Source organism: Alligator mississippiensis, chromosome 15 (assembly GCF_030867095.1).
Source record: "Alligator mississippiensis isolate rAllMis1 chromosome 15, rAllMis1, whole genome shotgun sequence".
NCBI classification, from domain to species: Eukaryota; Metazoa; Chordata; order Crocodylia; family Alligatoridae; genus Alligator; species Alligator mississippiensis.
In genome coordinates this window covers 10,172,220-10,198,856 of record NC_081838.1, presented here as the reverse complement: position 1 = coordinate 10,198,856, position 26,637 = coordinate 10,172,220, and the positions used below count along the sequence as shown (strand labels likewise).

Here is a 26,637-nt window from a genome sequence, read left to right as displayed (position 1 = left end):
AGGCAGAATCCACAAGCCTCTAGACCAGCAAGACCTTTTCACACCCCAGGGGCCATACCACACGCGGAGGCTGGAGGGATTTAGCCTGGCATCTTTATTAATATATCAGGGAGTGAAAAATCAGGGTGAAAATGCACCCAGCAGGAAGCCACTGTGGGTTTAGTATCATCTCTTCTTGGTGCTCCTTCCCAGAGCTACAAGACATCAAGGCCACTCACTAGGAACCAGCCATTATCACACGCTTTGGGTTCAGTCACAGCTAAACTGGCATGCAGCAGAGAGAAGGTCATGGTGGAGCTGAGAAATGAGAGCAGATCTCTTGTGTATTTGGCCCAACGTGCAGCACGGCCAGAAAATCAGACCCAGATTCTCAACCACAGAGGTCTGAGCAAGTCTCAACTCCACGAGTCATCACCAAGAGCCACAGCCTTTCCATGGGCTGACCTGGCTTGCAAGGAGGAGACGTCACTGAAGCAGTACGCTGATACACTAAAGGTCCTGAAACCAGCAAAGCACTGAAGCCAATGTGCTTAAAACTAAGCCTGTGAGTAACCCCATATACTTCAGCTGGTGTCACTTAATGTTAACCATGCGTGTCTTGCACTTGAGCCGAAACTCAGGGGTGTTTCTGAACAACAAGGAACAAAATGCTCCTGGTTGTGCCAGGGTGTAGGTTGTAGTCGTGTTGGTCTAAGGACATAGGCAGACAAGGTTCCTTGGGTGAATCTGATCTCTTTTCAACCACTGCTTCTGTTTATTTTCCCAAATCTCTTGTGACGGCAAATTCCTTCCTATCGAAGGCGCTAGGGATTGATTTTTATGGGTGTTGGGGATGGGTCCCCCAGAATTGTACCTGAGTTTGTTCGTCTTCACACCAGCCCCGTGAATTCCAACCTGCCCTTCATCTCCTATCGAGAGACAGATTCTCACCCCCTGGTATCAGTTGGATGGTCTGAAGTTGCTGTGTGTGGCAATGCTATCTTTGGTACAGTGGCATAATGTTACGAGATGCATAAGAAGGTCCCATTTCCTGCTCTACCCTAACCAATGCTGCTGCACTGGACTCAGTCGGAGGAAACTGGTTTGATGACGTCCTGGGGAAAAGTTCCTCTCTGTACTTGTCCAGGGTTCTTGTTCCAGTCACTCTCCTTGACGCCCATCAGCCATCCTTTCTCCTAGGAAGGAAAAGCAAGCTCACGTCAGGACTATTTTGGAAGCCAGGTGTCCTATCTGCCATTCAGCCAGGAGGCGAGCCTCTTCTCTCCATTGCACGGTGATCACGCAGGTCAGGTCATGGATTCGATTCTCCCCCTCTCCCATGAGCATCCTAACCATCAGCTTGCAAGGCATTCTGGAAAGGAGCTTGCTCCTGCCGGAGCCATTTCACCGTGTGTCGCTCACACAGCCATTAAGGCTGAGTCGCAGTCAAGTCCATGTGGCTTCCCCACATAGACAAACCCTTACTCACTCCAAGATTGCAAGAGGACCGGGTCACATCCCAGGTGGGCGTTAGTCACCAACAGGAAATTCCCAAGACATCCTGGGTCCCCTCCCTTAGTTTATGGCCTAATTACAGCTCCCTAGAGCATATGCTGCCTGGAACAGGGTCACAACTACGATTGCCAGAGCTGCCTGGATCATTGCCAAGTTATGAAGGGATCAGACGTCCTGATCTGAATGGAGCAGCTACAGCCAAAGGTCTCAAGTCTCCTGCCTTGGAGCAATGGAGCATCCCTTGGGGTGAGAGTTGCAGGGGCTGGACTGGAAATCCCCAGGGAATGAGGAGTGCGTGGACCTAACAAACTGTGCAATAAGGGAAGCTGCTCTTAAAAGTCTCCCTTGGGATGTTTCACTGAAAACAGTCTGCCAAGTCCCCCACCCACCCTCCAACCTGCCCCTAAAACTAAGCCCTATCCCAGTCCCAGCCAGCATCAGCCAGAGCCAGAGCCAGCAGAGCGGAGGGGTGGTATCTCAGAGGCCGGAGTACTTGAGATAACCGAGGAGGGCGACTCAAGTTACTGGCACTGCATACTCTAATGCCAGGTTTCCTTAGAGAAGCCTCCAGCGTGACATCTCCAGGCACAGATTCTGTAACAGATCTGAAAGTGCACCACCACTGCCTCCTTCCCCTTGCTCCAGCGATCACAGATGCCTCCCTGATACCCTATGATTTCCCCGTTCTCACGCTGTTCTTGCCCAACAGCACGGAAACCAGCTTGAGCAGCCAGACTGAAGTGACCCGGAGTGGCCCACACCCACTACAACCTAAAGCTTGATCACAACTTCATTAGCTGAGTCTATGCAGTCATTCATGTCGTGCTTCAATCATGCATCTTCCACTACAATGCACTCCCCCATCGTACCTGGGCCTGCGAGTCCGACACCACCAGAATGATCTCACCTTCCCCGAACTGCAGGTGGTTCTCATCGCCTGATGTGTGAGCTTGGATGGCTTGAGCCTGGTATGGGAAAGATGACACTAGTGAGGAGGTCCTCCCACCATAACCCGCAGTTTGCATCCCTGGTAGCATCACTGGGGAGAGCTTGGATGCGTACAGCATGTCACAGGGGCTGTGTTCCAGACCCTGTGCTGTTGTTCAGTTAGTAGACCCTTCTCATATCCCACCACAGGATCCAGCACACATGTCTGCAATCAGCCTGTGGGTGCTGGTAAGAACCACAGCTTTAAATTATGGAGGATATTGGTGTCAGTGAAAAATGTGCCCCTGAAGGAGTGTGTAGCCCATAGAACCTATTTCCCTTAGCAGTGATGAAAAAGCCACGCGGGATTTCCCAGCAAACCCCCAGCCAAGGTCCAGAATCTAGTCTTTGTCATTGCAGAGACCACCAAAAGGTGCTAGGGACCTCCTGGTTGGATTTTGCTTTCAGGAGTTGCTGATAACATAGACCTGCTTAAAATGGATCCGTGCCAATGTAGCAATGGCCCTGAAGAGCTTGTAGCAGACAACAGGCAAGGCAGAGGCGCGAGGGGAAGCAGAGGCACGGGGAGAAGAGACTTCCTAGGGACACACAGCTGGCCAGTGTATACAGCCCCGGGTCTCCTGACTCCCAGCCCAGCATCACAGGAGAGGACCCCAGTGTCTTACCTTGAACAGGAAGCCTGAAGGCAGCTCACTGCCGTCACTGCTTGTTTCGCCATCAGGGGCGAAAGCAAGCACAACCTGAAATCAGAAGGACATTCAATGATCTTCCAGACAATGAATGCTTCTGAACAATCATGGGAGGGCATGGGGGTGGATAGGTGTGCATGGGTAAGAAGCCCCAGTGATATAGGAGCAAAAGCCCTGTAGGCCCCATGGACAATTAAGCCGGGAAGCGCCAGGCTTAATTCTGCAGCAGTAACAAAGGATGGCCGTGCTGTTTGTTTGGACAATGGGGTTTTCCTGACACACCTTACATGTCTGGCCAAATGTAACAGGGTTTAGACAAAGGCAGAGGAAATCAGCCTCATTTAGCAAACATTTTCCCATTCACCCCAGGAAAGCAGTATAACAGAGAGCGCACTTCACCGAGCGACTGGTTCCTCGTTGTTGGGAGCTGTTCATCTTCCTCAGCTGGCTGAGCAGGGAAGATGCACCTCAGGAGCTGGAGAAACCCCTGGGACTTGGCCCTACATCCCCTCGTCTTGAAGAGAAGACTGAGGGGGGATTTGAGGGCAGGCTTGAACTCCCCGCAGGGCGGTTCCAAAGAGCATGGAGCTGGACTGTTCTCAGTGGCAAGGAGCAATGCAATGGGCTCAATTGCAGCAAGGGAAATTTAGGTTGGATGTTAGGAAGAACTCCCTCACTTGGAGGGTGGTAAAGCACTGGAACAGGTTCCCCAGAGCGGTGGTGGCATCTCCATCCTTGGAGGTTTTTAAGACCAGGGTAGACAAAACCTTGGCTGGGATGATGTAGTTAGGGCTGGTCCTGCTTTGAGCAGGGGGTGGGACTAGATGTGACCTCCTGAGGTCCCCTCCAAACCTCCTCGTCTATGATTCTCAGTGCACCTGTCCATTAACACCACACTGAAGTAGATTGGATAGTAGTGCAGTGGATTTCCCTTCTCTCCCACCCTTGACAGCCAAATCCATGTGCCACAGCCCCTGCTAGCAAGCCATGCTAGCCTCTTGCCTGAGTTCCACTTACCTGTGAGGAAACATTGAGTTTTTCATCTGTGCCCTCACTGCTGCTGCAAGCCTCAACCTCCCTGCTGGGTGGACAAGCCTCCCGCTTGGTGTCTGACATCTGCCAAGGCTGGCTGTCATCAGCGGGTCCCTCTGCTTTCAGCGGACGGGAGTCACCGGTGCTGGGAGGTGGAGTATCTTCGCTGGGAGCATTCACGGCATTTTCAAGGCAAACCGAGCCCTTGCCGAAGGCTGTCCGATTCACTGGCTGACCCAATGCCTCGTTGGTCACTTGGTGTTGGGCGTCTTCCCAATGCTCGGGCTCTTTTCTCAGTTCAGAGGCCAAGGGGTCTTGAGGAGATGAGGTTTCATTGCTGTCTTGGAGGGCTAAGCATTCATCTATCCCTTCCAACTCACAAGTGCTGGGGTCGGGGCTTTCAAGAGCTGGGGCTACATCAGCGGGAGGTGGCTTTCCAGCTTTCCCCACAACCTCGGCCACAGCTTCGGATAAGATGGTTGCAGCCATGGCTGCTGCAAGGTCTTTAACTTCCTGGAGCAGCCTTTCTGGAGCTCTGGTGGCTTTGTCTGTTGTTTGGTTTTCATCTTGGGTTTTGCTGGCACCAGAAGACGTGGGCTCCAGCTCTGGTGCTGATGTGGATTCCCTCTGATTACGTGGTGGTACAGCAGGAGGAGACAGAGGTATCTCAGCCTGGACCTCGCTGCTGCTGGAGGACACGGCCTCCAACTTTGTTGCCGATGTGGATTCCCTCTGATTACGTGGTGGTACAGCAGGAGGAGACAGAGGTATCTCAACCTGGACCTCGGTGCTGCTGGAGGACACGGCCTCCAACTCTGTTGCCGATGTGGATTCTCTCTGGTTACACAATGGTACACTGGGAGAAGACAGAGGTATCTCAGCCTGGCCCTCACTGCTGCTGGAGGACACGGCCTCCACGTCTGCTGATGTGGATTCCTGCTGGTTATGCAATGGTCCAGTGGGAGAAGACAGAGGTAACTCAGCTTGGACCTCATTGCTGGTGCTGGAGGACACAGCCTCCACCTCTTCTGCTGATGTGGATTCCCTCTGCTTACACGATGGGACAGTGGGAGAAGACAGAGGTATCTCAGCCTGGACCTTGCTGCTGCTAGAGGACACGACCTCCACATTTGCTGCCAGTGTGGATTCTTCCTCGTTACCTCCGTCTTCTGCTGTGCCCTGGTGTATCTCAGCCTGGACCTCACTGCCGCTAGAGGACACAGATTCCACCTCTGCTGCTGATGTGGATTCTCTCTTGCTATGTGATAACTCGGCAGGAGGAGATAAAGGCATCTCAGCCTGGACTTCGCTGCCCACAGAGGACGTGGATTCTCTCTTATCGCCTGATAAACCACCAAGAGGAGTCTTTGGGATCCCATCTACAGTGTTTCCCAGGGACATGAATGAAACAGGAGGGCTCACGGGAGAGGAGATGACGAGTGAGCGCCTGTTACTGCAAAGAGGGAGAGACAGTGATTGGATTTGCTCTTTCTATGGGAGACACGGAGCTGTCACAGATTTGGAGACCTTGCACTTCCCACCTGGATACAGCAACATCTAGCACCCCCTCCCCTGAACAAGAGCATGTCCCAAGGAAACAAACAGGAGGTTCAGCAAGATACATATTTCTTTTCATCTGCTTGAACACTATACATCAGGGATTGCTATGTGACAATTATCTTGGCCACTTCCAGGCACTGAACCCGAGATCTCTTCAGCTGAATGATGTGCCTCTGTTTTAAGCCAAAAGGAGTCAGTTCTGTACACTGAAACTAAAACAAGCTTAACTTTTCTGGGCTGGGCACAGTGGGGCCTAGAGGAAGGGGGTTATGGATGGAGATGGTTATATGTACGCGGTACTGAGCAGTCACACCTACATGGGATGACATCTGAATGTGCAAAGTCAGGAGGCTGGGTTTTTGAATGGGTTTTCTGAGACCCTGTGAAGCAAATATACCTAGTTAAATGTCTCTTAAGTTTTCAGAGATAATAGCATTGAAATCAAAACACCTTTGCCAAGGCAGGTACAATCGCCAGGGTTTCTTTTTCCAGGAGCTGGTTGGGGATCAGTGGCACCCGCCTCTGTGAGAGAGGCCAGGTCTTAGAAGTGACTAGCAAGTTGAAGAGACATTGAAAGGCTTTGATTTTCAGAGAGTAAATGCTCAGCCCTGCTCACGAACTGAGCCCCACTGAAGAGCTTCAACGTGGAGACCCAGAAACAGGAAGCATCAGCCGAAACCATTAGCTGGTTTTGAAAATGTCAGCTTGAGTTGCTCCAAGCTGCTCCAAGCTTGAGTTGCAATCATCAGCGTCATTCTCCTTCTGATATCTGCAGCATTGTCTTTAGGTGAATTAATAAAAGAAGGAACTTTGGACCACCAGGGTCTGAAATATTAGGATACACTTTCCAAAAGGGCTTAAGGGACTTAGGAGCTGAGGTGTCACTGAAAGCCAACAGGACTTAAGCATTTTGGGCACTTTTGAGAAATTTATTTGTGATCCAATATGGACAGCTAGACCTTGGAGAGCTTGGGCCCTTCTAGACCTTCCCTCCCAAGGGAACAAGAGAGCCCTTTACCTTGACACTCCCTTGATGATGAAGACCTTGCTGGAGTGCTGCTTTTCCAGCTTGCCCATCACGTCGTAGAGGTCATGGTTCAGCTGAAAGCAGTGAGAGAGAAGCAAGCATCAGACCCTGTGCTCCTGGGCTGGCTCTTCTTCCTGCTCTAAGATTAGGCATCTGTGTGGTCCCTCCTTGAGCCTCTTTGAGCACCGACTCCCCACCCCAGTCCAAACCACCATCTTCACGCACACAACCTGGAGGGCTCTAGGCAGAAAGTGGCTTCTGGTGGGTTCCTCAAGCTCACCTTTCCCTGTAACCAGGCACCAGAGATGAATTGCCCATGCCAATGGCTAGAGGTTCAGTTCCAATGGGATCCTCTGCATTTTTAATATTGAGGTTGATGAATCTTTGCCCAAAATGACCCAGTGGGACAGGGCATTCTCTGCCTCTTGATATGATCAAAATGGGATGCTTTTTCTGGAAAGGTGGCTTGAGTCTAGAACAGGACATTGGGTCAGGACAAGTGGGACTGGAAGAAATGCCAGGACTGGTGTTATTCAGGAGGTCCCACTGGGGGATGACCCACTAGTTTCTTTGAGAAATGAACCTATGAAAAGCATGCTCACAGGACTGGGCCATGCTACCAACACGGGTTACCAGCAAAAACAGAGCAACATTATACTGGTCCTTTTGGCATTACATTGAAAAGGGACACAACTACCTGCAATATCCCCAGGTGGGGCTGCAGGGCAAATACAGAGGGTTTTAACCTTCCTGATCATCTTCTAGGTGGCAGGGACAGAAGAGTACTGCTACTGCTTGAAGGAACAGCTCTTAATAAAGCTTTAGAGCAGCATTTAATAAGGCATGTATTTGAAAGGATCAGTGTCTCACCTTGCTCATTTCCTTGTAGAAGATGTCTCTTAAATTGGAAATGTTCTGGAAGATGGTCACGTAGCAAGCAATCCGGCTGTTTGAAAGGGGGAAAAAAAACACCCCTCACAAACTGAAGTTGTGTCACGCAGCGAAAGGAACAGAAGGTGGAAGAAATTAAGAGAACAGTTTGCAGCGCTGATTGGGTAATTAACCATTGGTGCAGCTTCTGCGGGGATGGGTTAGAGTCTCCAGGACTTGAAATCAAGACTGGATGTCTTTTTTATTATTATTAAAGATATGTTATCACTCCAGCAGAAGGCCTGGTTTTAATGCAGAAGAGAGTGGCAAGATTGCATGGCACGTACTATATTCAGGGCATCAGAATAAGGGATCAGATCAGGCCCTTCATAATAAATAAATAAATACATAAAAACAAATGGCAATGCTAATCTTCTGCAGGGCCAGACTTCCTTTTAGGTAAGGAGTATAAATCACTGTCTCTACAGAATCCTGATGGTTAGGCACGGCTGTAGTCATTCATATGGTGAAACTGAGGCACACGAACAGCGGTGAAGTGATTTATGGGTATGCGACAGAGCTGAGACTAGAACCCAGGCATCCGGACTCTCCGAAGGAGGGGAGGCCCCTTCCTAGCTCTGCAGCTTTCTACATAAGTCACCACCCGCATGACTTCACATGATTAGAGGAACAGGACATTTTCTGAGCAGCGTACGAGCTCCCACACTCTGCTTCCCTTTTTTATTTAAGCAAACTGTGTGAATGGAGCCGGCAGGTGGGCAGAAGTAACCAGCATGTTGCACTGTTCTGGTTTAATTCCCCATATTCAAGACTGCATTTAAAATGGTCTCCAGCTGGGAGAGTGGGTGGGGAGGTTTGTTAATATTGCATTTTAACTACCTTTGCAGCAGCGGGATGCTGATAGCCCTCGTCCCCCTGCTTTACCTCTGGCAGGTTCGGGTGCTTTTGGGAAATGTGCCTTTTTGCACACTAGCGTTGATTGTGTAGTTTTAGGAAGAGGTGCCTGGACTGGTTTAGATAGGGATGATCCTGCCTTGGTTGTGAGCTCCAGAGGGCCCTGCCAGCCCACCTTTTCTATCATTGGATATGATAGGACTGACACCAGAGTGAGACCCTAGAACGATCTCATCTTCATTTTATAGGTGGGGAAACCGAGGCACAAAGCAATTTAACGAGTCGCATACAGTAAACACATGGAAAAGCCAGGCACAGAACCCAGATCCCAGGGCAAACACAAAATGGGGGTTTTGGTCCAAAAAAGTAAGTCATTTTGTTGAAATCAAAACGTTCAGCAAAAAAACTGGCATCAGTTTTGACAAAGATTTGCCTAGGAAGATTTTTTTCAGGCCAGGGGAGGGGGATCTGGGAGGAAAGGGACCCAGCCTGCCCTGGCCAGCAAAGCAGCCATTCCAACACAATTGGGCATTGTACAAATGTTCAAAAGAGTTGTGTCCATCCCTGCCCTGAGCAGAAAACCAAGTTGCAAAACCTCCAAAACTCTTGTGAAACAGCACTGTCCTGCAGGCTGCTCTCACCCACGTGGCACCGAATTTTCACACTGCCCTCGGCCACTGCTGTCTTAGGGCTGAGCTTTCCCTGGGCTGCTCTGTGCACCAGTTCTGTTCACATCCAACGGCTTGCAAATGAAAAGGAGCAACAGTGCATCCTCTTCTACTCGGAGGAAATGGTAGGGCAGGGTGGGAACTAGAAGGCAAAGCCGCTTTCGGCTCTCTAGCCCACGAAGCCTACAGTTTTGCCTCACTGATGTCACCCCTGTCGTGCTGCTTGTTGCAATAAAGAAATGCAGAATGGGACAGAACTGAAAGTAACCTGCCAGGCACTGTGGACGACAGTGGCCTCTCGTTCCTGAAACCCTGCTTCCATCTAGTGGCCATGATTCATCCAACCTTTCCAACCCAAGCCCCTTCCCAAGGACCAATATGACGACCACCTCGATACCTGACGCATGGAAGATACCGAATTTTGGCCGATTTTTAAAAATGAAATCCTCATATTTTCCCAAGGAGGAAGCAACTATGACCACCTGAAACCTGAGATCCTGCTCCTGCCTTTGATCAAGTTAATTTGCATCATTACAGAACCTCTCAAGAGAGGCTAAGGCTGGCCTACCCAGAGGAATTTTCCATCTATTGATTCCTCTGTGAAATGCTATGAAATATGAACTTTCATTTCTACCCAGGAGAACATTTACAATCTTTTCTCCAATGCTTGATGAAGGGTGTTTGTGCCTGAAAGCTTGCAATTAAAGACATTCATTTGCAAAAATCTTGTTGGTCTAATAAAACATATCATGAGCCCAGATTGCTTTTCCCAAGGTTGGGGAGTTAATGCAGCATCATCCCCATTCAAAGTGGGATAACTGATAATGAGGTGAAGGCTTCATTTTTGAAGAGGCTGGCTGATTTTGGGTGCCTGTTTTGGGACGCTTCAAGGGTCTGCATCTGAATACAGGCGCCAAGCTTTCAACTGCACTCAGCACTCCAGACTGACATACCACATGTATTTGCATACCCCATTTCCCCAAATAAAGGCACACACCTTGTTCTGAGAAGGAAGAATGAAGAAAAAACCATGTTTCCTTTTAACACAACTGTTGAGAATCAGTTTCCTCATTTAAGACGCACACCCAATTTCCTATTGTTAATTTTCAGGAAGAAGGGTGTGCACGGTACCTGAATAAATACAGTAATTGGTGAGCAAGAACTGATGCTTGATCATGTCCTTGCCTGTGCTTGAAGGATGGGATCATCTCACTGCTGTGTGCCTAGACAAGACAATCGCCCGCTTGCCCATGGGATCGCTCCTCCTTCTTCCTACCCGCAACCATCTCCCAACAAGCAGCAGTGAGAAGTAGTGTATGAGGTATAAACCTCAATACCCCCTTAGATAATATGGCAGGTTGGATCAGAGATGGTGTAGTGTCATTGGCAGGACAACTGGGTGGATCTGATCTGTGTTTCTTATTCATTCGGGTTTTGTTTAGTTTTTTTTAAGACGAGTGAATTTGCTTTTTTTAATCACCAGCTGCAGTAAGCGACTCAGAATTGAAGCCTGTTGGGATCTTCCCTGCCTGGGTCCAAGATCATTTGTATTTTCCACCACTACAGATGCTGACCCTGCATTCGACTGCTCTGCGGACAAGCATATCGCTTCAGTGAAAAGGGAAGAGGAAGTCATTCCTCAGCTATCTTTCTGAGTCCTTCTGCACCCACAGGAACCTAAGCGCCATACTACGTCAGACCAGTTGTCTGCCCAGCCCCAAGTCCCATTTCCAATGGTGGTAGGAGCAGCTGCTTTAGAGGGTGAGCATGTGAACAGAGTATCCTTAAAGTGATCCCTTGTAATACCCTCCCCTGGTATCCCTCGGCATTGGTTTAGGGATGTCAGTAGACACCACTAATGGATCTATCATCCATGAATTTGTCCAGTTCAGCGCTTCTCAACAGGGTGCTGCAGCACAGGGGGATGCCTTGCGATTCTTTCAAGGGTGCCATGCAACATTAATACTGTTTGGGTTTATCTTGTGAATCATGTTTGCACACCTGAGCTTTCAAATAGGAATCTGCAGTGTTTAAAAAAACCATTCTGACCTGCTGTGGGCTGAGTTCTTTGCAGCAGAAAAATTGCTCTATTATTTTTTCTATGGTCAAAAAAAGACTGAAAAACAAAGAGCCGGCATTTTCTAAGTGGCGCCTTGAGTTTAACCAAAGGCACCACGAGTCTAACGAAGGGTGCCTTAAGTTTAAAATGGTTGAGAACTACTGGTCTAGTCCCTTTTTGAACCTGGCCGTACCCTCTGCCTCCACAACCTCCTGTGGCAACAAGTTCCACAAGTGAGCTATGCACTGTGTAAAAAGGGACTTCTTGATTTTTTTTTTAAATTGGTCTCCTCCTAACTTCAGCAAGCGTCCCTTCCTCCTCCTATTCTGGGACTTGGTGAACAACAGTTCCCTTTTCACTAAGCCCATGCCTTGCAGGATTTTATAGACCTGCTTTGACCCTTCTCTGCCACTGCCCCAGCCATGGCAAGCAGAACTCTGCTATGCCAAGGAAATGGTTTTTTTCTTTCGTCTTCTTTTTTAAAGCAAGGTGTAACAGGAAGCCTACAGCTCCTGTTACTTTAAGAGGGAAAAACAGGGGTAAGCACTGCTTGGGCCGCCAAATGAAGGTTAGCCACAAAGGAAGGGCTGGTCAGAGGCCAGAAGCTGAGCTTGCAATGCTTAAGACTGCTACATGCACAATGATAGTCTATAGGACAGAGCCTATGGAAGCAAGAGAGCCACTGCTATAGGAGTAAGGGTAGCAACAAGAACCCGCCCATTACAATGAGAGGGAGGCAGCTGTCAGAGGGAAGTCACCCGATGGGACGAGTGTAGGGCTTGAGAGAAATATAAGCCAGGACCTGAGCCAGCCTGGCTCTGGAAGCTGCAGAGGGAAGAGCTCTGTAGGGACAGGGCTGTAGCTGCATAACTCACTGAGATCTGGATACAAATGGGAACTGGAGAGTAAGAAACTGAGACTTTGCAGGGAGCAGGGACTCGGGAGGAAGGTGGTTTTGGTGTGCAGCCAGTGAGCCAAGGATTTGGTGGTACAGCCAGGGTGCTTGCGTTTTGTTTTGTGGTTTAGATCGGTGCACCGGGTTTGGGATTGTAGCAGGGGGTCAGGAGGTCCCAGTAGTGCCAGACAGGTACAGTGAGGCTTGAGCCTGCCAGAGGCAGGGCACAAGCTGCATTATAGCCCAAGAGGGGCAGAAAGGGAGGTCAGAAGCCTAACAAGGGTCAGGGACCCAGAGCCTGAGAAAGGGTAGAGACAGGGTCAAGGACCCCATGCCGAGATAGGCAGAGCCTAGGTTAGGGACCCACAGCCTAAGAGAGCAGAAAGTAGGACCAGAGGCCCTCAGCCCACAGGGGCAGTGACTGGCAAGGGCATAGATGCCTGGTGAAACATGGCATGAGACTGGGAGCTGAACTGATTAATCACTAGCACCTGTGAGGCATGGGCATGGCTATTGGGGGTGGTTGGAGGCTGTGATTAGCCCATAAGGCAACAAGTGTCTTGGGGGCATGTATGGACCTGGAGGGCCAACTAAGTGCAAGGACTGGAGCAAGTCCAGCAGGGTCTGCAGGGCTCTGCTGGCAGGAGGCCAGTGTGGAGCTTGCTCTAAGCACTTGGGACAGCCTCCCTTTCCAAACTACTAAGGACATCAAGGTGTTGCAGGCAGGAATGAAGGGAGGGTGCCTAGAGCCAGAGCAGGACAGGAGCTGAATGGCCACCATGGGGCATCTCAGCCACCCCTGGGACACCGGTCCTATTACACAAGGTGACGGTGGGGTGGTTGTGTGGCTGGTTTATCTGCCCAGGATCGGATGTTACCTGCTATAGAGAACAGGCAGCTCTTCTCGAAGTTCCTTGTTAAGATCCTCAAACACAGTCTGAGCCTTATTGAACTCCTCTTCAGCCTGCGTGAGAGAGACAGAGACCACAGTCCCACAAACCACAGCAACACAGAGCGGGGAATTAACAAAACTAGAAGCCAAGAGTTGCTGGGCATGAGAAAACCCAGCTAAGTGCTACAACATGGCGCTAGAGGTGATGGGTGCTAGCTTGGGCAGCAAGAGCCAACCCCAGAGACAGGTATCCATTTCAACACCAAGCCTCCTTCACTCTTCCTAAGGGCCCAGAGATTCATCTGGGCCTCAGTGGGCACAAGTGAACGTGCGCTTTACTGCACATGAGTCTAATTTAATGCACAGTAATGCACTGCAATCTACACATGCACTGCAATTAGTGCACAGTAGATTAATTTACTTTGGCGTAGGCCAGTCCTGTTAGACACAGGTACTTTTCTACACTGCAGTAAAATACAGCACTTAAATGCATATTGGATAGTCATGTTGGGATTAGTTTACTCTGGCTCAAACTGAGCTCGAGCATATTCAGTTGCATGAATTGCATGCGTAGATGTGCCCAGTATTGTCAGAGCAAGACCATAGGGCATCTGCAATTACCGGGCAGAATCTGCCTGTCCTAGCAGGCTATTAAGCGACTCTTCTACCCAAGTAAAACATCTTGCGACTGCAGTGCAGTGCCTGCAGGACAAATCCAGATGCATCTAGGCAAGAACTAAGCCCTGCAGGAGCGCTCTTAGCTTGCACCTGGTCTGAGCTGTCTTTACCTTGGCAATCTTGGCTTCGTCTTTCTTCTTGGCATTCTGCAGTGCCTCCAGGTGATGTCTGGCACTGTCATAGTCCACCATCTTCCGCCCCCGCTTGGCAATGCGCTCCTGTTTGAACACCAGGCACATGTGATAAGGCTGGGAGGGGAGCAGGGATGAGCCACTGGTTCCCTAGGGAGCTAATTCCTGCTGTTCTGCACCTAAGAGCTTATATGCACAGCCCTCCCGTAGGGTGCTGGATCCCTATCTGCCCTGTTGTCCTAAGCCCTGACTGCTTAGAGGACATTCCCAGCACCCTTTGTATCCTTCTCTCCCACCATTCACCATGTAGCACTGCTTGCATCTCTTCCCCGGGGCCTTCCCACCCTGTGGGCTTTGGCCTGGGACCACCTCCTCCAACTCCACCTACAATCTAGGCCTGTTTTTTTTCTTTAGAAACATGGGGCATGCTTTTCCTTGGACAGTACCTTGATTTCACTGAACTGAGCCAGGTAATTCTCTATCAGCCTCACTGCCTGGTCGGCAAGTTTTTCCTCGTAATCTTCCCACAGGAGATTGTTACTCTGGATATCAAAAGAAAGCCATGGGGTGTTTTAAAATCTCTGTCATTATATACAAGCCCCAGCCTTGGTTGGAGCCTCGGCTCTTTGTCACCTAGGCCTGGGCAAGGGGAAAGTCAGCCCAGGAGACACAGCACTGACCTGGGACTCAGGGAAGTTTTGTTCACCCTGCTCTGCCACAGCCTTCCCCATGACTACAGTCAAGTTACTTTACCTCTCTGCCCTCCTCTTGGACAAATATTAAAAAGCAGCTCTACCCCACTACTGAGGGCAGCTGGGAGGGGACCCAGTCCCAGGTGTTTAAAACCAAAAGGCACGTGAGGGTCTGAATTCCCAAAGCTTCGGGGGACCACAGGAATCCAACCAGTGTTTCAGCATCTCCTTTCACGCCAGAGGCTCGATGGCTGTAGGCTTCATTGCCAACACAAACAGCAGCCAGTAGACGGTCCCCCAAGAGGATGGGCAGATGTTAATGTGTGTGTTAAACCATAGAGTCAAATTGACAGGGGAGGGTTTAGCCAAAAACTCCCCTTTATCTGAAACTAGAGGTCCGGAGCTGAGATTCTTTAAAGACAACTTGGTGTTACCCATTTATCCAGTCCAAGCTCAGAGGGGCAGTGATGGCAGGGGCTACACCACCGTATAAAATGTTAAACAACGTACTGTATCTAATATAATCCATGCCCCTGCCCCACTGCAGGCGACAGTCATGAGCAGAGCAGACGTTTCTTTTCGCATCCCCCCCCACCCCCCTCTAACTATTGTAGGCCCATTTGGACACAACATCCAGCACTTCAGCATCCTTTCAGAGCATGTGTATGCCACACCCTTGTGCTCTTAGCTCCATTTCACAGACAGAGAACTGAGAGGCCAAGTGACTTGACCAAACTCAAGCAGCAAAACAATTTTTGAACCCAGGTCCCTCCAGCTGTAGGCTGGCGCCCTTGCCGAGCCATCCATTCCTTGCTCTTCAGCAAACAAAGACTGGACAGTTCACAGGTTGCTTTTACCCAAGCCTCTCACCTCAGCGATAGCCTTCAAGTCCTCATGACCATCCCAGTCCACGCTATAAATTTCTTGCAGGGTTTCCGCCACTTTCTTGGAGCTTTCGTGCATCACTGGAAAAGCCAACCCAGAACAGAGCATAAGACCACGCATTGAATAATGATACTTCCTTCCCTGAAGACATTGGCTTAGGACTTTGTGATAAGGAGAATATGGTGGGAGGGCCAGGGAAAACTGTATTGCTCTTGGACAGAAGTGTTGGAGGTGGGTGGTCTCATAGTTTCATAGTTGTGAAGGGCTGGAAGGGACCTTACAGATCATCGGGCACTTGGGCAGGAAAGACCGCTGGGATCAGATGACCCCAGCAAGATGGGTTGAAGGGGACAAGGGAGTTTCACCAATTCATTTCTATTAAGGCCATCCAAACTACCCACAAGGATTTAGAGGCAGAACCCCCTGGCTGAAATAGAGGGGATTTAGGTGCCCAGCTCCCATAACTAGGCTTTGAAAAGCTCATGACTCCTCCCCATGGGCAGTTGCAGCCTTAGGGGAGGGCAAACTGGGTGACCACCCAGGGCCCCACACTTTAGGGGGCCCAAACTTTTTGGGGGGTGAAGTTTTTGCAACAAAGTGGCTCAATTTGCATTTTAACACTCAACTATTTATCTGATTCCCCCAAAGAATATTAAGATGCTTTCAATGCAGTTTCATGGGTAGGGCAAAGTGAAATTGAAATCAAAACTGTCTGACTTGCTTATAGGTCATCAAAATTTAGCCTCTAAGGGGCCTCAAAGGACTCTCTTGCCCAGGGCCTCAACAACCCTAAGGCCACCACTGCCATGGGCAGAGGCAAGGGAAGGTAGCCAGGGGGTGGGGGGGAAGGTTGGGCACTGAACTGAGACTTGGGGCATGTGGATTTGATTCTCAGCTGTGCCACAGACCCCTTACATGACCTTATGCCTGTCACTGAGCTGACCTCTGAGTTTCAGTCCCCATTCATAACAAGGGACAGTACTTCCCTGTCTCGCCTGGGAAACTAAACACAAACCCCACTGATGAGAGCGAGGTGATGATGCCAGATCAGGATATAGCTGGCTCCCCTGGCATCCTTAGCTTGCAGAGAGGAGGTAAGTTGTCTGAAGGCATGGAAGGAGTTGGTACGAAGGATGAGATTAGAAAAAGAAGGCTACTAAAAAAGGCTGTATCCCTTTAAGACAGACACTGCCCAGTTAACATGAGTCTTGGCATCTTTGATGCTTGCCCTAAAGCTCTGCCTCCTGGAGTCATGTGAAAATTTCAGCTTACCTATATCTATATTGATATATATAGAGATAGAGATATAGATATATAGATCTCTCTGTCTATATATATAGATATCTATATATCTATATCTCTATCTCTATATAAAGCATGGTTTTAAATTTTACAGCAGCAAGAAAATAAAATGGTTTAAATTCTGCCCTGGGTGTGACAACAAAAAGTTTCAGAAGTGCCAAAAACCTGGTCAAATTGTCATTTAAAAATATAGACTTTTGGATTTTTAATTTTATGCCTAGTTTGCAAGGACTGATTCGCAAAGCTCGGAGCTGGTGACCTGGCATGCCAGCAGCCCGGCGTGGAACCAAGCTGCAGAGCAAGCTCTGGAAGGGAGAAGCAGTGCCTGCTACCTTTGACAGCGTTTAAGAAAGTCTTCAGGTCCTTGTAGAGCTTGTTGCCTTCATTCTGGAAAAGCAAAGAGTAGCTTTATTGTTCTGGTCCTTTCCCTGCTCCTATTCCCCTTCATGTTACTGGCTCAGAGCTGGCAGCATCTTCCCTGCTAAGGGCCAGGTAGTGGCTGCTCACATGGGAGTGCCCCAGCCACGCACGCAAAGTTGGAGAGGGAAGAGCTTCCAGAAAAATGGGCTGAAGGAGAACCAGGCTCTCACCCTGACACCCAGTATGTAGATACACACCGTCCCTTGCCCCCCTGACCCACGTCTCCTGGGGTCTGTCCCCTACTCCTTGCCCCACATTTCAGGGGACCCCAGACTGCCACTCCTTGCTGGGGCCAGACTGATCAGACAGCTAGAATGGGGGGGCTTCCAGCCACGTGCGTGCAGATTCGTTCTCATGTAGCTTAGCGGGGATCTTGCTGCCTGGAGCCCCAGGCTGCGAGTGCTGGTTCTCCAGCCCTAAAACCAGCCCTGTTTAAAAGACTGGGAAGCTCAATATGAGCTGACAGTGTGCCTGTGTTGCCAAGAAAGCGAACTGCATCCTGGGCTGCCAGCAGGTCGAGGGAAGTGATTATTCCCCTCTATGCTGCACTGGTGAGGCCACGTCTGGAGTCCTGTGTCCAGTTTTGGGTTCCCCACTACAGAAAGGATGTGGGTAAATGGGAGAGAGTCCAGTGGAGGGCAATGAAAATGTTGAAGGGGCTGGGGCACATGATTTGTGAGGAGAAGCAGAGGGAACTGGCCTTATTTAGTCTGCAGAAGAGAAGATTGAGGGGGGATTTAATAGCAGCCTTCAACTCCCTGCAGGGGGGTCCAGAGAGGATGGAGCTGGGCTGTTCTCAGTGGTGACAGATGACAGGCCAAGAAGCAATGGACTCCAGTTGCAGTAAAGGAAGTTTAGACTAGATATTAAGAAACAATCTCTCACAAGGAGGATAGTAAAGCACTGGACCGGGTTACCCAGAGAGGTTGTGGACTCTCCATCCTTGCAGGTTTTTAAGACCTGGCTAGACAAAGCTTTGGCTGGGATGATGTAATTGGGGCTGGTCCTGCTTTGAGCAGGGCGTTGGACTAGATGCGACTTCCTGAGGTTCCTGCCAACTCTCATTTTCTGTGATTCTGTGATAAGACCTTCCTTCATCCCCTGCCCCTCTCCCCCAGCACCTTTCAGGATCCCACTCCCTCCCTTTCTATTCGTGCTTTATGCCCTATTTCCCCTCAGTCAGACCCAACCTGCTGCAGCTGGAAGTTGTAAGCGCTTTGTTCAAACTGCTCATCTTTCGTTTCCACCGTTTTGCCCAGTTTCTGCAAAACCTGGGGTAAGAAGAAAGAGATAAACACATAAAAGTCCTCCTTTATTATCTGTTAATCACATTATAGCTGATTTCATACTTTCATAGATTTCATAGACATTAGGGCTGGAAGGGACCCCGGAGGATCATCGAGTCCAGCTCCCTGCCCCAGGGGCAGGAAGTCAGCAGGGATCATAGGATCCCAGCAAGATAAGCATCCAAATGCTTGAACAGGTTAATCTCTCCCCAGTGTCATAAGGGGGCCCGAGTTGAATTTGGGACTCCAAGGTACGATTGTAATTTTAATGCTAATATTAGCGTCAATATTAATAGATGTTCATGTGAAAATGCATAAATAATATTGACACGGTTAATGATTTTTAAAATAATTTCCTCCTCCTAATTTGAAAAAGCAATTTCATTACTAAGTGTTGGCATCCCAAGATGCTCAGGCCGGAAGATAACGTTTTCATCTGCTCTCCTTTCGAACAGGCCTGAGAATTTCAGCCAGCGATTCTGGAATCGATTCTGCTAGAGGTGCTGGACCTGGGTCATTTAAACCAAACCAAACCAATAACAACCTCCCCGCTCTGAAACACACACACACACATTGTACTGAGGGTTTAGATGAAGCAATCCAAATGTAAGGGGCTCTTTGAAGATACGCATCTCCTGCTTGAACCACCTGCAGGTCTGAGCCAGTCAGGGGAGACGACACGCCAACACAATTTCACATTTTTTGCTTTGCAGAGAAAAAAAACGCCACATAGAGCTGAACCCACCCTCGCTCTGGCGCTCCACAAGTGAAGAGAGGGGCTGTCGGACAAGCAGAGGTGCACAGCGATGTGGCCCGAGGGAAGGATGGTTTCCCAAGGAAGGGTCTGGTTGTCTTTGTGCTGGACCAGAAGACCTCTCAAAGGAGGAAGTCGGACCCTTGCTGTTCTATGTCATGGTCCATCCTGCTTGTTCAACAATGTGCAGCGGTATAATGGGAGAGGCTCCCGCACCCCAAACATGCAACTAATCCTCACTTTGGCCCAATGTCCCCATTGCTACAGATGCATAGTACTTCTACAGCCTTCAGTAGCACAGCTGCATGGTCTTAAATACGTGAATCCTGAGCGCTCTCGCACAGGAGAAGCTAAAGGACTTCTGTGGTGAAACACAGGCTTGAAGTCAAGTCTCCCCAGTCTCCAAGGCAAGTGCTCTAACCACAGGGCATCCTGTCTCCCGCAGAGCAGCAAACAGGAAGGGTGAATTTCCAACTGTGCTGTCCCCAAACAGGAAGAGGCTGCAATACGTCCCAAACTCAGCAACAAGAGGGCTCGCCTGGAGTACAGCCAGGACCATCATCCCTATCCTTATCGTTGAGCCCACAAGGACAAAGCCATTTGATCTCTGTTGTCTTGGGGAAACCTGGGGGGGAGGGGTGAATTTGGGCACCCTAAACGTGGTGCTCGGTTATCTGGGCTGTCTTTGGAGAGCGTGCCCAGAAGCTTACCAGGTTGTAACTGCAAAGGCCCTCGTGGTGGATTTCCACACTTCTTCGAGTCAGCAAGCATCCATGAACCCATCTCTTTCTCTATCTAGTTCAATGGTAACCCTGGAAGGGCCACTCAACACTCATCCAGTCCACTGGAGTTGCATGGGCTGTTTCCAACCCCCTCCTCTCTTTCCCTCGGAGGACAGAGTGAGTATCCCCAGTTTTCATAGTCAAGTATAACCCTGACTTTCTCGAGGGCTCACAGCTCTTCGCTTACATTGTGGTTGAACAGCAGCAAGCGCCTACCTACATTTTCACACTTGAGAGCCCTGGGGGCGGAAAGCTATGCAACGCGCCCGCAGCTGATGACCAGCAGCTCAGCCTGCCAACTGCAAAACTGCACGCAGCTATTGACAACTTCCAGGCAGGGGGGTGATTTTCAGCCTAAAGCAGCACCCAGGAATAACTCTCCAGATCCCCGAGTTTCGGACACATGTGCAAGTTGGGCGCCAGTGCGAAAGACAGCGATTGAGCGCCTGACTGTCGATGCAGAAGAGTGGAGCCTTCCAGCGGCGCCACAGAACAAATACAGCAAGGGCAAGTCTCCTTTCCCTGGTCTTCTCCCCAGGACCTCCATCCCCACTTTGAATGGAAGGATAATTCACCCAAAGACAGGTTAGGAATACCCATTGCCACGGGAGGAGTAGACCTATACGACGAGGCTCATGTTCTCTAGAAATTTAGAACCATTTAGGACCATTCCCCTCCACAGAAATAAAACTCAGGCACGATCAGAGCTAAATAAAGCATTTCCATGGCAGTGGTATCCAGGGGCTCCCCTTGCCAGCGTCCCATTCTTCAGAGTCCCACATGGAAATATATATACAGGCCATCATCCATTGGGAACCAGCTTGCAACCATCTCTAAGGGGCTTCTACGGGGCTGCTTGTGCGCTCTGGGGTGAGTTTCAAGCACGAGGACATGGAAGTGGAAGATTTAGGGAAAGAGCCTTTGAGCTGTTGGTCAGAGGACAGATGGAGCGACGAGGAGAGCTGTCTTGCTCCCAGATCGAAGTCACTGCAAAAACGCTTTCGGGGACACGGCGCTCGAGAGTAACAAGCAAATGAGGCGACTGAAACCAGCAGAGAATAGCTTCATGTCTGCCCACTTCCTGAGCCCAGGCCCCCTTCTTCCTGGTGCAGGTGATGCAGAGGTTAGCCAAATGGGCTCAAGAACTCCAGTTTCCGACCCGCCTCGCTCTGGGCTTGCTCCGCTTTGCCAGGCCCTTCCACCCCGGAGAGGCAACCATCCCTCAAGCAAATGGCATCCAAGGCAGGGACATTTTGAGTGACAAGTCTCTGCTTTCGAGAAGGTTTGGAGGGAAACAAAAGCAACTCGGCTCTGCAGAGACCGTCCCAGAAAGGCCAAGCCCCTTGTTGGAACTGGACACGGTGCCCCATGTGAAGTTAATCCTGACCAAACCTATCCATCCCCCAAGGCCCACGTCCTCTGGGTGAAAGTGCTTCCTACATACAGCTCCCACCAGTGCAATGCAGTTCACAGGGAGCAGGCCATCACTCCTCGTGTCATCAAAACAACCGCGTTTTGTAAGAGTTTTCATATTACAGCTCCCATCAGGATTGCAAGAGACTCTGAGGTTTTGAGAAACCCATCAAAAACACAGGGCTCAAAACCCCTCCCATCTCTCCTCTGCTCCCCATGCTACACAGGGCTAGGTTGCAGTTTGCCAGGCATCTTTGGGGCACTTTGGAAGAAACGCCTCCCTCTTAGCATCCCTTGCTAAGTCCTAAGGTTATTCCAGCCTCTCACGGCCTGTACCTTCTCCTGGGCACGGCTGAATCGCTTCTGGACCTGCTTGGCAAAGAGTCCGGCACCTCCAGTCTTGCCTTCTGCCATGGCTGCAAGCTCACTGTGCAATTGCAGCTCACTGTCAACTTGTGGTTTTAAGTTTTGCTGCGGGAGGAAGTTAGAAAAGTGTCAGCTGTCACCAAGGTTCAGCATCCGCTGAACAACCCGAGCTGGGCGGGTTCTGTTTCCACCACCCGAGGGTTGGGCAGCCGACATCCACTCTGAACAAAGGAGAAGGGTATGCGTGTGTTCAGGTACTTGGGTCCGGATGGTGTTAAAGCGAGGGGCTGTGATGTGCTACCTCCCCTCCCACTTTTTGAATTGTTTGAGAGGTCTGCAGTGGGCTGGGGGGAAATCATCAACAAAATCATTTGGGAGGATTTGGTGAAAAGGTCCCAGAGTGAGCTCCAGCGTCCGCAGGGTCTCGAGGTCTTGTTCCCCAATCACATCCTGACGGCATCTCCTAGAACATGCTTATCAACCAAGGCAGAATCAGGGTGATAGTAGCAACAGGGGCATATTGGAGAAGACTGGGAGCCAAGAGAGAATAATTTCATCTGTGCCACCTCACCCTAGGCATAACCTTGGACAAGTCTTTTGGGACCAGATGTCAGCACCTGCCCTTCACTAGAGCGGTGGCTGCTGAGAACCTCTGGAAACGGATGCCCTTCACATCCCAGTGACCTTTTACTCAGGGAGGGACAACCACCTTGCTGCTTGCCTTTTGTGAACTATGTAATAACTGAACTAAGACCCAGGGTCTTGTTTAGTAGAGAGCTGCCATAGGCCCCATTTATGCAGTCAGATCTCCTGGACGTTGCACTGTAGCACAGCACAGCCCTCCAAGCCCAGTTTAGCTCCTCCGGACAAGCTGGCTGCCTATCTGGACTGGAGAGCCATTCCTCACGTTTCCTGCCGATACAACCACCAGGCTGTTTTGCAGCGACACTTATCTCCAGCTTACTCCTTCCAGCTTCCTTTGCATTTCAGGAGCTACTGGGATAAACAGGAACATGCACGGAGCCTTAGAGGAGCATCAGCCACTGGGCCCACAAAAGAGAGAGCTGGACGCCAGGTCATATTTGAACTGGGGGTTGTGCTGCTATGCCCGACTGAACATATTTGATTTTGGAAGCTAAGCAGTCCTGGGCTTGATTGGCTCTTGGATGAGAGACCACTGTGAAATCCCCAGTGTTAAAGAAAGTCAAACGGTGCATATTACTCATTCCCTTCTGTTACAGCCCTGCTATGCAGCGTGAAGCCTTTAGGTCTGGGAACATCTGGTTTCAGAGCCTGCTGTTACAGAATTGCTTAAAGCTGTGCTACCAGCACAGGAGAGACCAAACATGCTGGTGGAAAGGCCGGGGAAGAGTACTAACCGGGCGCTGCCTTTTGCTTCAGTTCTGCGCAGTATTTGGAAGTGCACGTGTCTTAGGTGGCATCCGCTTGCAAGTTTTCCTCCAGCATCTGTTCAGGCACATCCAGGATGCCACCCCCTGGCTTTTATGCAGTGCTTTCCAACAGCTGATTGCAAACATGTTTGCATCAGTACCACCACCCTTTTTACAGATGGGTAAACTGAGGCCAAGAAGCAAAGAGACATACCCCAAAAGGGCCAGGGACAAAACCAGACCAGAACCCAGCTTTTCTGAGCAGAAAAAAAAAGAAAGAGAAACTTGGAATTTCTGTTTTGTGCATTTTGAAATTGGGTCACTCCAATTTTGAATGGTCCCCACCCTCCGTTCCTTCCCTTCAATACACACATTTGCCCATGAAATAAATTCCATAATATTCTTCATTTGGAAGCTGACTCCTAAGGTTGCTACTGACTGACAGATGATGTGGACCAAAAAAGAGTCGCATCCATTTCTTTTTTGTGTAGCAGGATTCCCCGTGGAGCCATGTCCTTCCAGGTCCCTGGCCCTAAAGTAGCGCTAGTTAGGAGGGGATCTGAAGCAAGGTTATCCTACAAAGTGTTTACTCTGAAAATTACTTCAAGATAGTGACTGAGAACGTCCGGTCTGTCAAAAAGATCACGAACAGATACTACAATCGCACTTCATCAGCAGTTACTGTAGTTCTGCTTTTATCTTTGTTGAAGCAAAACAACACACCTGGGACTTTCCAGGGAAAGCCTGTTTAAATATAAAGCACTTACTAGTTATTGTTGCAAAGCACAGCAGCTGCCAGCCTCACTGCATCAGTGAATTATGCCAGGCAGCAGGATTCAGAAGAAATAGGGTTTTTGCCCGCCTTTGGAGAAAGCGATCCAGCCCTGAAAGGCACAAGTTAACTTGCAAGTTGGTGGATTGAACATTGTAAAGTTGAAGCAGGAGCTATTAAGCAGGATGTCATGTTACCTGTCCGTGACATTACAGGGGCTTTCTGGATGGAGGTGAAATAGGGAAGTCAAAGCAGCATCTGAATGGGGTGGGTCCTTGCGAGAGGCAGGCTCCAGGGACGGGAGCTCAGATCCAGAGTGTGTGATGTAAATCTACAGTCCTGCAGCTTTCACCTAATGGAGAATCAAATGACTTTGTGTGGATTCATTTTGCTTTGCACCTTCTGCCGGCAGCTCTCAATGCATTTGATGGACATCAGGTGAGACTCTAAGCCACCTTGAACTCCAATGTCACGGACCACCTTGTGCCACAGAGCAGCAAAGTGAGTGGGTCAGGGTCCCAGAAACTAGGGAGTAGCAGAGATGGAGGTAAGGCAGAAGGCTGGTTCAATGACTCAGGTGCCAGCATGGGCTTTAGGGGCCATGGACAAGTGACTTTGCCTCTCTGTGCCTCTGTGAAATGAGGACAGCCCTACCCTGCCTCCTGGGGCATGGAGAGAATCAAAGTAACCAAGGATGCGTCTACACTGTGGTGCAGTGCTACTCAAGCTAGCTTGTACTGCTGCCATGGCTTGCTGGCTTCCATGCAGTTTTGCATGGATTAATTCGCTCTGCAGCCCTCTCTGTGCTGTGTCCAAAATCCAAGCCAGCTTGTTTGAACCCAGTGGGAGTCTCTCTCCACAGAGAGTTTCATCTGCAGCATGGACCTACTCCAGACAGACAGACGTTAAAGTATGTCTGATGGCACTGACTACCGAAACGGGGCAAGCATCGACCTGGAAGATGGCATAGAGTGCACCCTCAGCAAGTTTGCAGATGACACCAAGCAAGAGGGAGTAGGGGATATATATGCTGGAGGGCAGGGCTAGGATTCAGAGTGACCTCAACAAACCGGAAGATTGGACTAAAAGAAATCCCACGAGGTTCAACTAGGACAAGTGCACTTACGATGGAACAATCCCACGCACTGGCTTGGGGACCAACTGGCTAAACTGCAGCTCTGCAGAAAAGGACCCGGGGATGACGGTGGACAATAAGCTGAATATGAGCCAACAGTGTGTCCTTGTCAAGAAGGCTAGCGGCATCCTGGGCTGCATTAGTAGGAGTGTTGCCAGCAGGTTGAGGGCAGTGATTCTTCCTCTCTATTCTGCACTGGTGAGGCCACATCTGGAGTCCTGTGTCCAGCTGTGGGCCCCGCACTACAGAAAGGATGTGGACAAATTGGAGAGAGTCCAGAGAAGGGCAATGAGAATGGTTAGGGTGCTGGGGCACATGACTTATGAGGAGAGGCCGAGGGAACTGGCCTTATTTAGTCTGGAGAAGAGAAGACAGAGGGGATTTAATAGCAGTCCAAAGAGGACGAAGCTGGACTGGTCTCATTAGTGGCAGATGACAGACAAGGAGCAATGGGCTCACGTTGCAGCAAGAGAAGTTGAGGTTGGATATTAGGAAAAAACTCTATCACTAGGAGGGTGGTGAAGCACTGGAACAGGTTACTCAGAGAGGTGGTGGTGTCTCTATCCGTTTAAGACACAGGTAGACAAAGCCTTGGCTGGGATGATGTAGTTGGGGCTGGTCCTGCTTGCAGCTGGGGGTTGGACTAGATGCAACCTCTTGAGCTCCCTTCCCACCCTCATTTTCTGTGATTCTACGTGAAACCCAAAGGGAGCCTCTGCTGTACGCACTTGACACCTCTGCCTGGCCGCTGGGTGGCACCAACGTCCCAGGCAAAGAGGCGCCGTGGAGCAAGGAGCCTCCAGCTGGCGCCTTGGGGAAGAGCCTGTGATTTGCTCACTGCACAGTCCCGGGTTCCTGGCTGAATCTGGTGCTCGGTGCCTGCGGACGGCTGCAGCAGGAGCCTTCCTAAAGGCTGTTTTCCAGCCCCCCCACACTGCGGGGAGGCTCTGCCCAGCCAGCCCCCAATCTAGGCCGAGGGGCAACATTTTTATTTTCTCACCCACCCCTGGAGAAGCCACCCCATCTCGCAGGGAGTAGGAAACTACCTGCCACAGCGGAGCTATACCGGAGCCAGGCTCTGAGCCCTGTCTTCTAGGGCTGCAACGGGGCTTTCATCATCTTTCCATACCAAAACAGATCCAGTGTCACTGGGTCTCCCAGTGTCACTCCTGTTATTAGATTTTAGGGGGTGCAAATATGGAAGACTCTGATCTTGCACATTCAAAGCCAGGAGCTCATACACCTGCCATGTGCCTCAGCATGGAGGTCCTTGGGAATTTGCCATCTTCAGGCATCATCCAAATCACTGCATAGTCAGTGGTTTGTTAAAGGCATCTTGCCAGACAGAAATCAGCAATGCACGCAGGGCTCAGATACAGTTCATCACAGCCCAGCCACCTATTCTGCTTCTGCCTTGCTTGCACGGGCTGCAAATTCTCCTGGGACAGGGGCAAGGGTGGCTTGCACAGTGCCAACTGCAATGGGGACTGGGTCTTGATGATCTTTAGGTACTAAACATAAGAAAACATCTGGCTTAATACTGGCACAAGAAGGTCCCGCTGCTGCACGCTGAGCATCTGC

The 26,637-nt window shown here is 50.1% G+C and overlaps 1 protein-coding gene across 3 annotated transcripts; it reads right to left on the bottom strand.

Moving 5' to 3' along the window:
* Nucleotides 1-75: 75 nt before the first annotated feature.
* Nucleotides 76-26,584, bottom strand: BIN2 (bridging integrator 2). Of its 3 annotated transcripts, none has more exons than XM_059719351.1 (14): nt 26,103-26,584; nt 23,917-24,273; nt 18,348-18,428; nt 17,070-17,124; nt 15,421-15,515; nt 14,305-14,400; nt 13,838-13,945; nt 13,036-13,121; nt 7,621-7,696; nt 6,742-6,824; nt 4,149-5,616; nt 3,108-3,182; nt 2,364-2,459; nt 76-1,175 (listed from the first exon to the last, which is right to left on the bottom strand). In XM_059719351.1, the coding sequence occupies exons 5-14, from the start codon at nt 15,511-15,513 to the stop codon at nt 1,065-1,067; spliced, it is 2,292 nt and encodes a 763-aa protein (XP_059575334.1). In that variant the 5' UTR covers nt 15,514-15,515; nt 17,070-17,124; nt 18,348-18,428; nt 23,917-24,273; nt 26,103-26,584; the 3' UTR covers nt 76-1,064. The 3 variants fall into 3 exon arrangements, with proteins under 3 accessions (XP_059575334.1, XP_019336627.2, XP_006275770.2); XM_019481082.2 differs by lacking the exon at nt 26,103-26,584 and having other exon boundaries at nt 23,917-24,033; nt 24,119-25,850; XM_006275708.4 differs by lacking the exons at nt 23,917-24,273; nt 26,103-26,584 and adding an exon at nt 21,729-23,878.
* Between the last annotated feature and the right edge of the window lie 53 nt (nt 26,585-26,637).

Bases quoted from the DNA above. Each gene is read 5' to 3' on its own strand.
- BIN2 (XM_006275708.4), bottom strand. From the start codon at position 21,806: ATGGCAGAAGGCAAGACTGGAGGTGCCGGACTCTTTGCCAAGCAGGTC. The intron at 13,122-13,837 runs GTAAAGACAGCT...TCTCTCACGCAG, and splicing joins ACGAAGCCAAGATTGCCAAG to GCTGAAGAGGAGTTCAATAA. The intron at 7,697-13,035 runs GTAACATCCGAT...CCTTTCAAACAG, and splicing joins CTGCCTGTTCTCTATAGCAG to CCGGATTGCTTGCTACGTGA.